Source organism: Chironomus tepperi, unplaced genomic scaffold, assembly GCF_022539635.2.
Source record: "Chironomus tepperi strain 1889 unplaced genomic scaffold, CSIRO-AGI_Ctep_v1 contig_175, whole genome shotgun sequence".
NCBI lineage: Eukaryota > Metazoa > Arthropoda > Insecta > Diptera > Chironomidae > Chironomus > Chironomus tepperi.
This window is the reverse complement of record NW_027226297.1, coordinates 911,204-924,549: the sequence shown is the minus strand read 5'-3', so window position 1 is coordinate 924,549 and position 13,346 is coordinate 911,204. Positions and strand designations below refer to the sequence as shown.

Here is a 13,346-nt window from a genome sequence, read left to right as displayed (position 1 = left end):
GATATTATACTGATGGAATGTCTGGAGATTATCATAAATTTATGATGCGAAAAGCATTAAACTTATTAAAAAATTTACTTTAAAGCCTTCTTGAGCACCAAATTCAGAGCTGCAAAACAGGCATCTGTCACAGGCAAAAACCATACAATTTCTTGATAATTTGTAAGGTTTTTCTTACAAAGCCATAAAAAAATTGGGAAAACCATACAAATTATACGGTTTTTGCCTATGTCAGGTGCTTGTTTAGCAACTCTGACCAAATTTACCGCCATGCATCCATCTGAGCACTCTAGCGTTTTGTCGTCAACACGGCGATATAGTTTCGAATGGCTCGTGATGGCAATGTCGTCCTGGTGGTTGTCATGTGGCTGCCACATCTCTTTCATTGGGTGCCTATCAAGAGTGGTACCCTTGCGATAATATTGTGCTGCTCGGGCTTCTCTCTTTATGACTCCATTTCATTCCATATCCCACAATTCTCGATCTGTCAATGCACCACCCCACATATGTCTCAATCAAATCATTGACAACCCAATTTTTGTAGACATTTTGCTTCTTTTGCTTTATTCCCTCACTTGTTTTGTTTTTCATTCAAACATTGTCTTCTTCATATCATCGTCGTTAATGAATCCACAAAGTTATGTTTATGAGCAAGCATAAAAGTTTCAAACAAGTATTATTATGAGGCTGATGATGAAGAAATCTTGAATAAAAAGAAATAAAGTTATTTAAGGAAAAAAAGAAAAAAATGTTTTTCTTGGGAAATTGTTTCTTCTTTTTGTGCTGAACAAAGCAAAGCAAACAAATTATTCAAAATTGATTTTTCTTTAAAAAAAAAAAAGGAATGAAAAATCCTTTCAGAAGGAAATTGAATTTGTTTGACATTTTATTTCATAAAGATGTCAAAGAGTAAAAATGGTGTGCTTTGGAAATTGTGCATATTAAATAAATATTAAAGGAAAGAACGAGCAAAAGAAGCTGTATTAAAATATATACCCGAGCCACATAAATGAAGAAGTCTCCGCCATGGGGCTTTTAGGACTTCGTATATGCAGTTTTGGACAAAACCTAATCAACTATATTTTCATTTCATTTCATATATAGAAGTCGCCTCTAGTTATAGTTAGCAGCCAAATTGATGTCACAGAGATAATATGTGTCGCTCGGGAGCTAAAATCGTAACTAAATTTAAAAAAAAAAAAATAACAGCATTGAAAATGAGCAATTGTTCAGACAAATGCAGTGATGAAGAAATATTTTTTGTGCCACAGCACAGCTAAGATTATTAAAAAATTGATCCACTGGATTTTTCAAGCAAAATCAGTTTGCCATGGCATATAGGTTGACCATTACTGCTTTTGGTAATCTGGTTCAGTGTTGAACATTTTTTTTGTGCCACGACACACCTCAATTCTAAATTGCAGCATACATGGGATTTTGCACATTTTTACAGTGTGTGATAAACAGCTTGTCGCAGCACACATGTTGAAAATCACTTCATCAGAAAATCTATTTAATTTTAAAAACCGCAATAGCGATTTTTTTAATCATCCCTCTACAAATCAAAAAACATCTGTCGACATAATAGCTTAGTGTCAAATGAGAAATAGAAATTCGATAATATTAAAAGCTCTTCATTTTCAAGATCTCATCTTATTTCCTCTAAATAAGTTCAGCTATTATTCTTATTGATCTAATTTTTCAGAATTTTTTTTAGCGTAATTTTTTATGGTCGATTTCAGTGGTGGACAACTTTGTTCGTGCTGCGGCCCCAAACATTATTGGAAATGCTATGAACCACATGCTGTGTGGGGTTTTGATCGCGGCTTGCCAAAAAGTTGTACCGCGTCACACAGGTTGCCCACCACTACCCTCTTTGAATTCATATTTTGCCTTTCATTGATAACAAAACACTCAGAAAAAAGGCATGGCTTCTTTTATCCACAAAAAAACCCCTAATACAATTTACTTTCATCATCCCACATTCATTCATAATTCCATCTCAAACTTTTTCCTTCTTTTCTTTTTTGATTTAATAATAAGAAAATTCTCTTATTTTTATTTATTTCTTTCGTTACAGATCGAATCCTGAAAAGAGTCTATTAAATAAGCGTCGGGTTATAAAAATGCTTTTTGTTGTTGTCATTGAATTCTTCATATGTTGGACACCATTATATATAATAAATACATTGGTACTGTTTGATCCAAAAGCGGTTTATCAACATTTAGGATATACAGCTATAAGTTTTTTCCAGTTATTGGCATATTCATCCTCTTGCTGTAATCCAATCACGTACTGTTTCATGTCACTTGGATTCCGTAAAGCATTTCTAAATCTTTTTCGATGCTTTCGTCATGAACCGAACCGTAGGATTAGTGTCAGTGGATATTGCATAAATACATCAGCTGGAAGTGCCGAAGCGTGTCAAATATTGGCCGCTACTGTCAATTCGATTATGCAAAATGAAAGTAGTAGCAATACAATGCCTGATGTCGAGAATGATGTTAAAAATAGTTTTAATTTTCAAGATTTAAATTTTAATGAATTCTTAAATCATGATGATAGAGTTTCTACTGATTTCCTAGATTAAGGTTCTCTTTTTTTTGAATAATTGTGAATTGTAATAAAATTTAACTAATTTTAATAAATAAATGTATATTAAGAAGTACAAATTTGTTAAATGGCATTTAATGACTATTACTCGAATATATTAATTTAGGTGACTTGCTAAAAGCTAATTCAGACTTTGTGGATGGCGAAGAAGACCGAAGAATTCCTGGATTGGATGTGTTGAAAAGGAGACTTGAGTCCTTAATATCCCGAAATGGCAAAAGGTTTCGAAGGATAGAGCAGTCTTCAGACATTCTTTACGCACGACAATGGGCTCTTGTACATCCCAGTCACGGAAGTAAGTAAATGCTTACTATAAGCAGTTGGTTTAGAAACCAGACTTGCAAAACAGGTGCCTGCGTCAGGCAATCACCGTACTTCTTGATAAATTGATAAATTGTATGGTTTTGTAGGAAAAACCATATAAATTAACAATAATTTGTACGGTTTTCGCTTATCACAGGCACTTGTTTAGCAACTCTGATAAAACTTTTAGTAAGTATGTCACAGCGGCTTCAGATGTATTTAGTTTCTTCGGGTTTCTTCATTAAAAACTGCAATGCAGGCGTAATGACGACAGTTGGTATATTGCAGCATTGAATAAGTCTAAACTTGGTCAAAACAGAATGTTTAAGGAAGCAACAATCTACAGTGGAATCAATTAGAGAAAATTGCATTCTGTTTTGAATCCATTCAGGAAGGACCTAAACATCTTAATTGGTGCTACTGCGAGGAACATGAATGTCAATATTTATTTATTTTGAGTACATATGAGGAAGCTATATCCTGTGTTATTAAGCACACATTGACTCATATCCATTTGGGAAAACTATCCAAACAAAGAAGCAATTAGGATACAACAGTACGCAAATATTATCTGTTTTATCAAGGAACATAAATTGACTTAATGATAACATAATCATATTTTAGATCCAGAATGTTGTTCTGTCTATATTAATTACTTTTCAGTAAAAGATTTGCTTAGCAACTATAGTATTTAAAGGAAAGTTTTTAAAATGTGTAGGATAAAAAGCCTTGAAGACACCTACATAAAATTCTCAATTTTGGAATTCATAATTTCACAAATTTGATTCATTTGGACTGTGGTGCCTTTGACTAAATTACCAAAATCATCTATGTCATGTCTATTTTGGAAAATTATTAATCATGTTGAGCATTTCATTGAATTCAGAATTGGCATGTAGGTAAATATAATCGGTGATGGTCCACCTTCGGCCTACGTCTTTTTTTCGCAAAATTCCACATTCCTTCGATGTTCCCGTCCGCCTTCAATTTGTGGCTCAACACGCACATTGTTACTTGGTTGTTACCTTACGTCACGTGAACTGATTAGAGGGAAAGTGGAACTTTTAAGAGAATATAACTAGTTTTGCCAGCTCTAATTGATTCGATGCAAGATATAAAGCATTACTGAGGCTGTGAGCCGCGTTTCCACTACAAATGATCGCAATGGGACACGTGAAAGATTTCCCATTCCTAGTCTCGAACTCATGATCGCTGGATGTGTTACAGTAATTATGTACCGAAGTACTAAACCATTTCGCCACCGAGCCACTTCGACTCGATATAGGAAGCTCCATTAAATCATCAAAATTATCACAAATTTAATCTCTATAAAATCATCTCTAACCCTAATCTCAATTCTTCATTACAATATCATTCTTAAACATCTCAAAAAAAAACTCTTGTCACACAGCCTTCAAAAGCTCTCAAATCATCACATCCACACCAAACTGGTTTAACCAAAATTTTTTCAATCACATAACAATCCTATTGTAAGTTCATACCATCATCATGATGACACGGCATTTTCGTCGTTTAATAAAATGGAAGCAAAAAATGAGAAATTTAATAAAAGCAAGACGAAGGAACTAATTTAATGACAGAAAATATTGAAGATGTGAAGGAAATAATTTTTTTGATAAAAAATTTGTAGGTAAGAAGAAAGGCTGCAAAGCTGTTTGTATGTATCTGACTGTTCCCATAGGGGAATTGACAATACATGAATAACATTAAAGCCGCTTCGCATTAGATATGCGATTTTATTATAATATTTTTGATATTGTGCTACTGAAGTTTAAGCAACTGCCTGAAAAAGTTGAAGAGTCATTGTGGGTTATATATTAAGATGCACAGCATCAGCAGATTTTTATTTTGTTTTAGACAGTAACGAAAATTGATTCAGCATAAAAAATAGAAATTTTCTGGATAGAGGATTTACTTACACTAATGCAAAATAGGGAAGGAGGCTTATAATGGATTGAAGCATGTTTTTTGAATTTTTTGGCTTTTTTCACAGACATATCACTCTAGAGTGGCTTTTTATTTTTTTAGGAGACGCCACAGTGGTGACATGATAGCAAAGTTGACGATTCACTGTCTATATACTTCCAGGTTGCCATATAGATGATTCCTTGCAATAAGAGGATGAGTAAGTTATAGGAAAACAAGCCAACAGGGGACGATTTCTCGAGTGATGGTACGGTATGGTATAAGTACACCACTGGTACTGTTTAAAAGAAAATCTGGTCATAAAGTGATCTACCTGTAAATATCGTACCAAGGGTACATCAAGTGATACGATGACCCGGGATTGGAGAACTATTGTACCGTACCAGAAGTGTATATACATTTTGCTACTGTACCGTACCATTGATGTCCCCATACTGTACCCAAGGGGATGAAACTTGTTCGTAAATGCAGATAAATGCGATTAATTGCAAGAAATACGAATAAATGCGGAAAGCGGAAAAATGTGAGAAAATTGTGAATAAATGCAAATGCAGGAATTTTCAAGTTCCAACCCCTTGACTGTACCACTACCGGAGAAATCGACCCTAGTTATTATGAACCCATCACATGCTAATCAACACAAACTTGAATATTATCTACACAAAAACCAGAAATATTCAGTATAAATAGAACGAATCAACGTTCGCTTGCCAATGACAGTCAATTGCAGACCACTTTGAAATCACTGTCAAGCACACTTCCTTTGATACTATTTATATTATCCGCTTGTCTACCATGTGGACAACATTAAAGTAAGTACCTGCCGATCGAATGTCAATGTGCTCTTTAATCAAGTCATGATTCCATTAAAAATCTTCATTCCTCCACATCAAAGTGTTCATTCAACATTACACCAGAGTAAAAACAAAGTCAATTTACCAAAAATATCAACAACAATTGTAAAGATTTCAGTAGAGACACTGCCTAAGTATCAAATATTGCTGAAAATAGGAAAGCGTCTCTATAATGTGACACAAGGCAATAATCGTTTACAACAGAAGCGCCTTCTTTATACTTACAATTTAGACATGTAAGAAGAAACACAATCATCGTTACTTTAATACACAGCATTATATTGATTTACTTTACAGACATTTATATGGTAACATGAAAGTTATAAAAGTGAGTTGATTTGTTTCCAGTCACATGACATATGAGGATCTGTATCGAATATCAATTGATGTTTTTATGTAGGTAGAGTAATGTTGTCTGATAGATGTAGCAAGATAAATGATGAGTTTCAGATATTGAATATGATTCTAAACGGATATGTATACACAGCAGTCATCAAAGATGAAATTTCTATTTAGTGCTTCCACACACACACTTGATTTCATCTTCATGTTCATGACAATCCTTGACTACATAATCATATGGCTACGTTTCTAGGAAATTTAATATGATTTCCAGTTAAAAGGAAGAATTTGTCGACAGAAATTGATGAGTAAGCAAGATTTTCTGCAAGATTGATTGATCTGGAAGAGCATTTGCAGCATCTTGAACGGAATAGAAAATCAAGAAGCAGGGGAAGGCAATTTTCTATGTCAAAAATCAATTTCACAGATCTATTTTCGGTAGGGTAGGGTAGCATTAGTAAATTACTTTCTAAATTGAATCGAATGAATCCAAAAACTAAATTATTCATTCAATCTAATGCTGATTTATACAAATGGTCCTTTTTTTGAATAAATAAGAAGAATGAAAAGGATCTTTACATTTTTTGTCTGATTTTTTTTTAAAGTTCTCAGAAAAGTAAGTGTTAATTATGCATGGTCAGGTTTAATAGACATAATAGACGTACTCGAAAAGAAAACATGTTTAAATAGGCTTGAAGGACACTGAAATTGTGTCATCTAGAAAAATTTACACATCGAAGCACTGTTGAACGTTAAAGACAAGGATGGATTGCTCTACAGGAAGTATGTTACTCTATAACAGTGATGGACAATCTTTTGTTTTTCGAGGCACACCTTGGTGGTTAGCCTCGACCAAAACCGCAAACGGCATTCGGTTCATGAAATTTTTAAAGAAATTTGACAGCACCTTAGTGTACCTGTATGAATATGTATCTGACAGATAAGCCTTGAGCCAGTGCTTCTCAAACGGTGCTCCGCGATACACTGTTGTTACTCGAAAATAAGACTCTTTGAACATTTAGACCCCTGTAGGGTTGCGAGAGCTTGCTCAATTTAAATATAGTAGATGAACATGCTCGTCCGAGCGATACAAATAAAGAAGGCTTCGTCACGGAGCTTTCAAGACTCCGTCAAGCTTCTTTTAATAATACCAAATTGAAACCACCTTTTTGATTTGTGCCGCCTTGAAGCCTTCTTCATCTGTGTCGCTTTAGTTGTGAGCATTGCTCTCTCCTTATTCTACTTTTACCATCATGCTCTTTGAATCCTAAAGAGAATTTCATATTTTGTACCAAATTCTGTCTCAGAAAATAGAATATTTGCTTGAAGCTGTCTGGCTAGAGCATGTTTTGAAATTAATCTACAACAGACACAACAATATCATTAATATTTCCAAAATCCAAGAATTAGTATTAAGGTTTATTAAAAGATAATCATACCCGAGCGACATAAATGAAGAAGGCTCCGCCATGGAGCTTTTAAGGCTTTACTAAATCTGTTTTATTAATATCAATTGGAAGCCACCTCCATTTAGAGTCCATGTGGTTGCCAAATTTATGCGACTTCCATTTGATGTTATTAAAAAAGATTCATGCGAAGTCTTCACAGCACCTTGGTGGAGCCTTCATCATTTGTGTAACTCGGGCATGTTGTTTAAATGAAAAAGTCATTGACTTTCTATTTGAGCTTTAAGAATCTCTCTAAAATAACAAGAATGAAGAAATTTTTGATTGCATCAAAGTCAGTAAGGCAAAGTGTGTTCAATTAGACATAATGAAAGATGCTTTGAATCTTTTTGCAAACAATCAGTAGAAACAAAGAAGATGAAAAAGGAACTTGCAATGAAGAAGATAAAACATTGCTTCCAAAAAAGACATTTTTTGACTCTTTTTGAAATTACATATGATTGTGAACTGATACAACCCATAGGATCTTATGTCTTTGCTTCTGTTTCAGCATTAAGTTCTGAATTCTTTATGTCAAAAGCTTCATAAAATAAGAAGAAAAATTAAATAGCTTCGGATACGCGCACATATCATTTATGCAAATATCCAGTTCCAAATGTTTCAAGCGAGACCTCTTGGAGCTTTTTTATTATTGCGAAATGTCAAGGATATGAATAAATTGAAACTATAGATTGACTTTTTAGAATTTTATTGCATATTTGGGGACAATTTTTTGGACATGTCTTGAATTTATTTAAAGTAAATATAAAAATAAGGTCAAATAATTAAGGTTAATGTATCATAAAAATGAAACAACAAATTGTGTACCTTCATTTAAGGTTTGTTGAGGCAAAAAAAAGGTTGTTTCAGGCGGTAAATTCTTAATAACCCTTTCATCAATTATGACAACATAATTTTTATGCTTTGTCATTTTAATAAAACGTTCAAAAGTAAAGCTCTAAAATTCACGAACATTATTGTAATAATTAGATGTAAAATGTTTACTGTTGTAAGACATCAATGCTGGGTTGTCAAAAAATTTTAGTCGGAGGATGCTGTACTGCAGTATTGGATACTTAAAAAAATAACAGAAAATACCATGAATGAGTACACGTAAGACATGTGCAGTTTCGATCGAGGCTTACTACCAAGGTGTGCCGCGAAGTTAAAATATTCCCAACTACTGCTGTAGAATAACTTAGATGCTAGTTTCTCGAGCGACACAAATGAAGGCATCTGTGGATTCAACATGAAGCCTGCTTCATTTGTGTCGCTTGCTCGGGTTTAGCTCTACATACCCAAATAGCACAACGTGTTCACTAGAGAATCAATAAATAGCTTTATTGATGGTAAGACGCAAAGTGGTCTTGGTAGCACTGTAATAGCAGATTTGGACTTAATTTTATGTCGAGAAATGCAGTTCGTCACATTGTACCACTCGGGTACATATCAAGCAAGAAGATAAATTGAGAGAAACTAAAGTGCCTTGATAGCTCACTTAGCAAGGTGCGGGTCACGAAAGTTGGTGTTGAGTTTGAACTCCAGGGTTCGAATCTCATCACCGACCTAGTGGTTTTTCGGAAGTTTAGATACTTCGGCTTCTTAAGTGTAGCAGTTTATTGACGGGAACTAAGAATTAGGCAACGTAAAATGTTAGAACGGGTCATGATTGATGTAGTTGGAATGATAATAGAAACGAGAGCCGTAAATTCATCGCAGAGAGCTTTTATGGAACGGACCTGGATGCATTATAATTAACTGAATAATTGGAACGAGAGCTTACATTAAAACCGAACCTAATGGAGTTACCAGATTAACTACTACAATCAAACACTGCAATTAGGTTATGTGCTGTATACTTGAGCTTATATGTCCATAATATAGATTTAAGAATTATTGTTAAGTTTAAAATCGTAGCGCTTTAAGAGTTCTTATTTGTAACGTTGTCGCTCGATTTAAGAGGAAGGATGAATAAATATTAAAAATCCCCCATAGGATTTTTATTTTAAAAAAAATTTCGGAGTTAAGCATTTTAATGCCAATCAATCACACACGAAGGCAGCGAAAAAGCAACAATGGTCAAGTGGTTAGAGCGTCGGAATCACACATGAGCTGAACTCTATGACTAAATCAGTAAAATTTAACAATCAACTTACTATTAATCCTAAATTCAAAACAAATCCAAGAATTTTAGTTCATAACATCTTCATTAGTTGTCAATAAAATATGGATTTAGCAGAATTTGCCACAGTCCTGTCAAAATCTATCCATAAAGTCACTCATAATTCATCCACATGAATCAATTCAAACCAATCAAGCTCTTCATAAATGAACACCCTATTCATAAATCTTTCAAAACCAATAACATATAAACTTCTTCATGTTTTCAGTTCCACAAACTTTCACCAAATTATTTTTTACAAAAATCTTTATTTGCCTTCTTTCATCCTTGATGACATGACAAAGTTTTAAAATGGAAAATTGAGGGGAAGTTTCAATAAAAATATTGCGTAAATATCTAAAGTATGACTGTAATGAATCACGGCTTTGATCTTTCATGTAGATAAATGTCACATGATTGGATGCATTCCATATATTTTTTAAAATAGATAGTCAAGTTGTGTCCTACCATATGTACATTATTAAATTTCTTGTTTTTCAAAGTTTAGACATGATGAGTGAAAAATTTCAAAGTAGGAAAATAAATTGAATATGACAGTGTCAGGAGAATTGGATCGTAATTAATTCATAAACACATCCTGAAACGATAAATTCGAGGAATTTTCAATTAGCAAATTATTAATTAAGCGTTATAGGTAAAAACATCATCTTTTAAAGAATTTTGTTAAATTTAATTAAGAAGAAAGATGAAAGATGATTTCAACATGTAGAATGTTGAATTTTCCCGAGCAGCACAATGGGGTGAATTGCATTTTTTGGTGTAAAATTGGGTCGAAATCAGCCGTTTTTGAACAGATAAGAAGCATTCTCATGAGAATACTCACAGAATTGAGCATATAAAATTACAATGATAGAGTACACTCATGACCCGAGCTACTCAAATGAAGAAGGTTTCGCCACGGAGCTTTTAAGGCTTATAAGCTCAGTGTCGGAGACTTCTTCATTTGTGTCGCTCGGGTGAGAATACTTATTTGGATGACTATACTGATTGCATGTAAAACTGAAAATTTGCATTTTGTAGCAACCTAGGCTCCAAGACGGAGCATGGTTTCAGTGAGTAAATAAGTACTGATTGTATGTTGAGATTCACAGTGCCCTCAAGCCAATTTTGCATCTAACCATTAATACAGCGACGAAGCAGTGCCCTAACAAACATATTGTGCTGTTCGGGCTGTTTTACGCTTTAAGATTCTGTATTATGTAAATTTAAAATTTTGACTTTGTTGAAAGAACTTGTTGAAGTTTTTCAACAGAAATTTAGACTCTTTTCTTTAAAATCACATGAAATGGAAGCACCATTAAATTGGGGTGAAAAATCTAAAACTCTTAAGGGGTTGTTGACTTATTTTGTAACAATTTTTTATAATAATTCTTTTTTCATGTTTTGAGACAACTCAAACAAAACTCTGAACAGAACTTATTTACAGGATTTTTTATAGAAAATTCGTAACAAAGGTAGAGGACCGTCAACTTATTCCGTAACGCAAGGATATTTTATCACGCGGAAGGGGTGCAAGAAAGTTCATGTTTTGCGATGCTTAAGTAATAACTGAACTAAAAGACACCGAAGGAAAATTAAGTAAATGAATACAAATTAAAATACGTAATATCTGAACAAACCCTAACTGGAGTTTGAAATTTCACCCTTCTTCTAGCTGCGTGCTGCAAAAAGTTTTTCCACCAGAAAAGTAAAAGTTGTCAGGATTTTAAACAAATACAGAATGTACTGAGAAATCCAGTTTCTTCCAGAAACGACGCCAATCAAAGAAAATTGTATATCCCCATCTATTGTTACAAAGTCTTCATATAATTAATTTAATTAGCGTCTCGTATAGCTTTGAATCTCTTCAATGTCATATGTAAACAAGCTTTAATGAAACATTAAAGCACTTGCAGCTTCTGCCTACGCACATAAAATTGTAATTTTCAAGAAGCATTCCCGAATAGCACAATTCGGTTGATCGATCAAAAATCTGGCTCTAGACTGTACCGTATGATTTGCATTCGACAACATGCCAGAGTCACGCCAGCCTGGGGTCGGATTTTGAAAAGATTCCCCAACTTGTGCAATTTAGGATAGTCTGCACTATTCAGGACAAATGAAACTCTAAAATACAAAAGAAAAGAGAAAACTTTTCAAATAATTTTCTACCCAATAAATCCCTTGATCCTAAAGCACTACTTAAAGCACATCAACCAGCATGTTGAGACATTGATCCATAATAGAAAAATGATTCTCATCCCATCTGCTGTTGTGAAAGCAATCGACAGAGATTAATAGAAGAGTAATGAGTATGCGAGAGCTTGAATAAAATCAGATAACATTGTAATTTACAACAAGAATGAAAACAGCATTATTGAAATAAGTTTACCCTAAGCCTTTTTTATTTCAACTTCAACTTTACATCCTATTACAAGGCGTAAAGTTCTTTTTGGTAACAGGGAATTTTCATTTCATTATTTATTCAAATAAACAAAAAAAAATGTTAATCAGTGGAAATGAATTAGGAATAAGAAAAGGAAGTGAGAAAAAACTTGATTACAACATGTCCATTAAGGGTCAATTCGTGCATGCCAATTTTGTAAAAACAGTTTTTATGCATTATAGACCGGATCCTGTGTCAGGAGTGTAATGAGGGTATCTTTGATTGATTTTGAATCTATGCTTTGAATTTGTGATTCTTTTATAGCAGTGCTACTCAAAATTTGCATCTGCGACGCAATTCTGTGTTATGGCATTATAAGCAACCTTTCTTGAAGGTTACCACAGGATGCATCTGCCATCTCTTGTCATAAATGTTATATGTCATCAATGCATACCGTTTTTATGATCAGATTCATAATTTTAGGCCCTAAAATTGACGCTGTTACTAAAACAATATTTAGCATTCAGAAAATTGAGGAACAGAGTAGAATTTGGGTATTTCGCGGCTAGTAACGGGTGAAATCATGCAACAAAACTCTACTCTTAAAACCGAACTTGAAGGAGATTCGGATTTTGCATGGAAAGCCGACAAGACTTTATATAAGATTTGAGTCGACTTCGAAATTTGGACTAAAGTTTATGATGCAATCAGATCAATTCCTTCAATGACGTAACTGTCTGTAGCCTATAAAGGTAGACTATGAGTTTTGTTTTACAAAATATCGGATTCCAAAAGGACAGTTCTAAGTTTGGCACTGGGGTTCCGGAGAAAAGTTTACAGAGACCGCCCTAGCATGATTGTAGGTTCAGTATTTCAATTATTAGAGAATAACTGAAGAACTAAACCATCCCATTACCAAGACTTGACCGAGATACTTCAATTCATTGCTATTAACCCAACAACATTGCCTAGCTACAACACTGATACTGAATAAGCATTTCGTGTAAATTTTCTTAACAGAGTATATAAAAAAATATGTTATGCCACAAAAAAAGGAAACCCATGGAAAAAAATAAGGAACAGAGGTGAGTATTAAATCCCAAAATAACAAATGAGAAAAAATATGAAGGAAAAAAAGAAGGAGGAATATCACTATAAAAAAGAATCGTATAAGTATAACAATTCACTCCCTTGATATTTCAATTGATGAAAGAACCGAAAAATCCTGAATATATTATGTGATTCCATAATAAATAAGAAATGATGTAGAGGCAAAGGAGGAAGTTTCTTTTGG

The 13,346-nt window shown here is 33.7% G+C and overlaps 1 protein-coding gene across 1 annotated transcript in view; it reads left to right on the top strand.

The window, feature by feature from the left end:
* The window catches only part of LOC139089126 (cholecystokinin receptor-like), a 32,743-nt gene extending 30,144 nt beyond the window's left edge, over positions 1-2,599 (top strand). The window contains exon 5 of the mRNA XM_070638565.1: positions 2,081-2,599. Coding sequence (XP_070494666.1) covers positions 2,081-2,591 — 511 coding nt within the window. The 3' untranslated portion in view covers positions 2,592-2,599. The remainder of the gene's footprint in view (positions 1-2,080) is intronic.
* Positions 2,600-13,346: the final 10,747 nt, after the last annotated feature.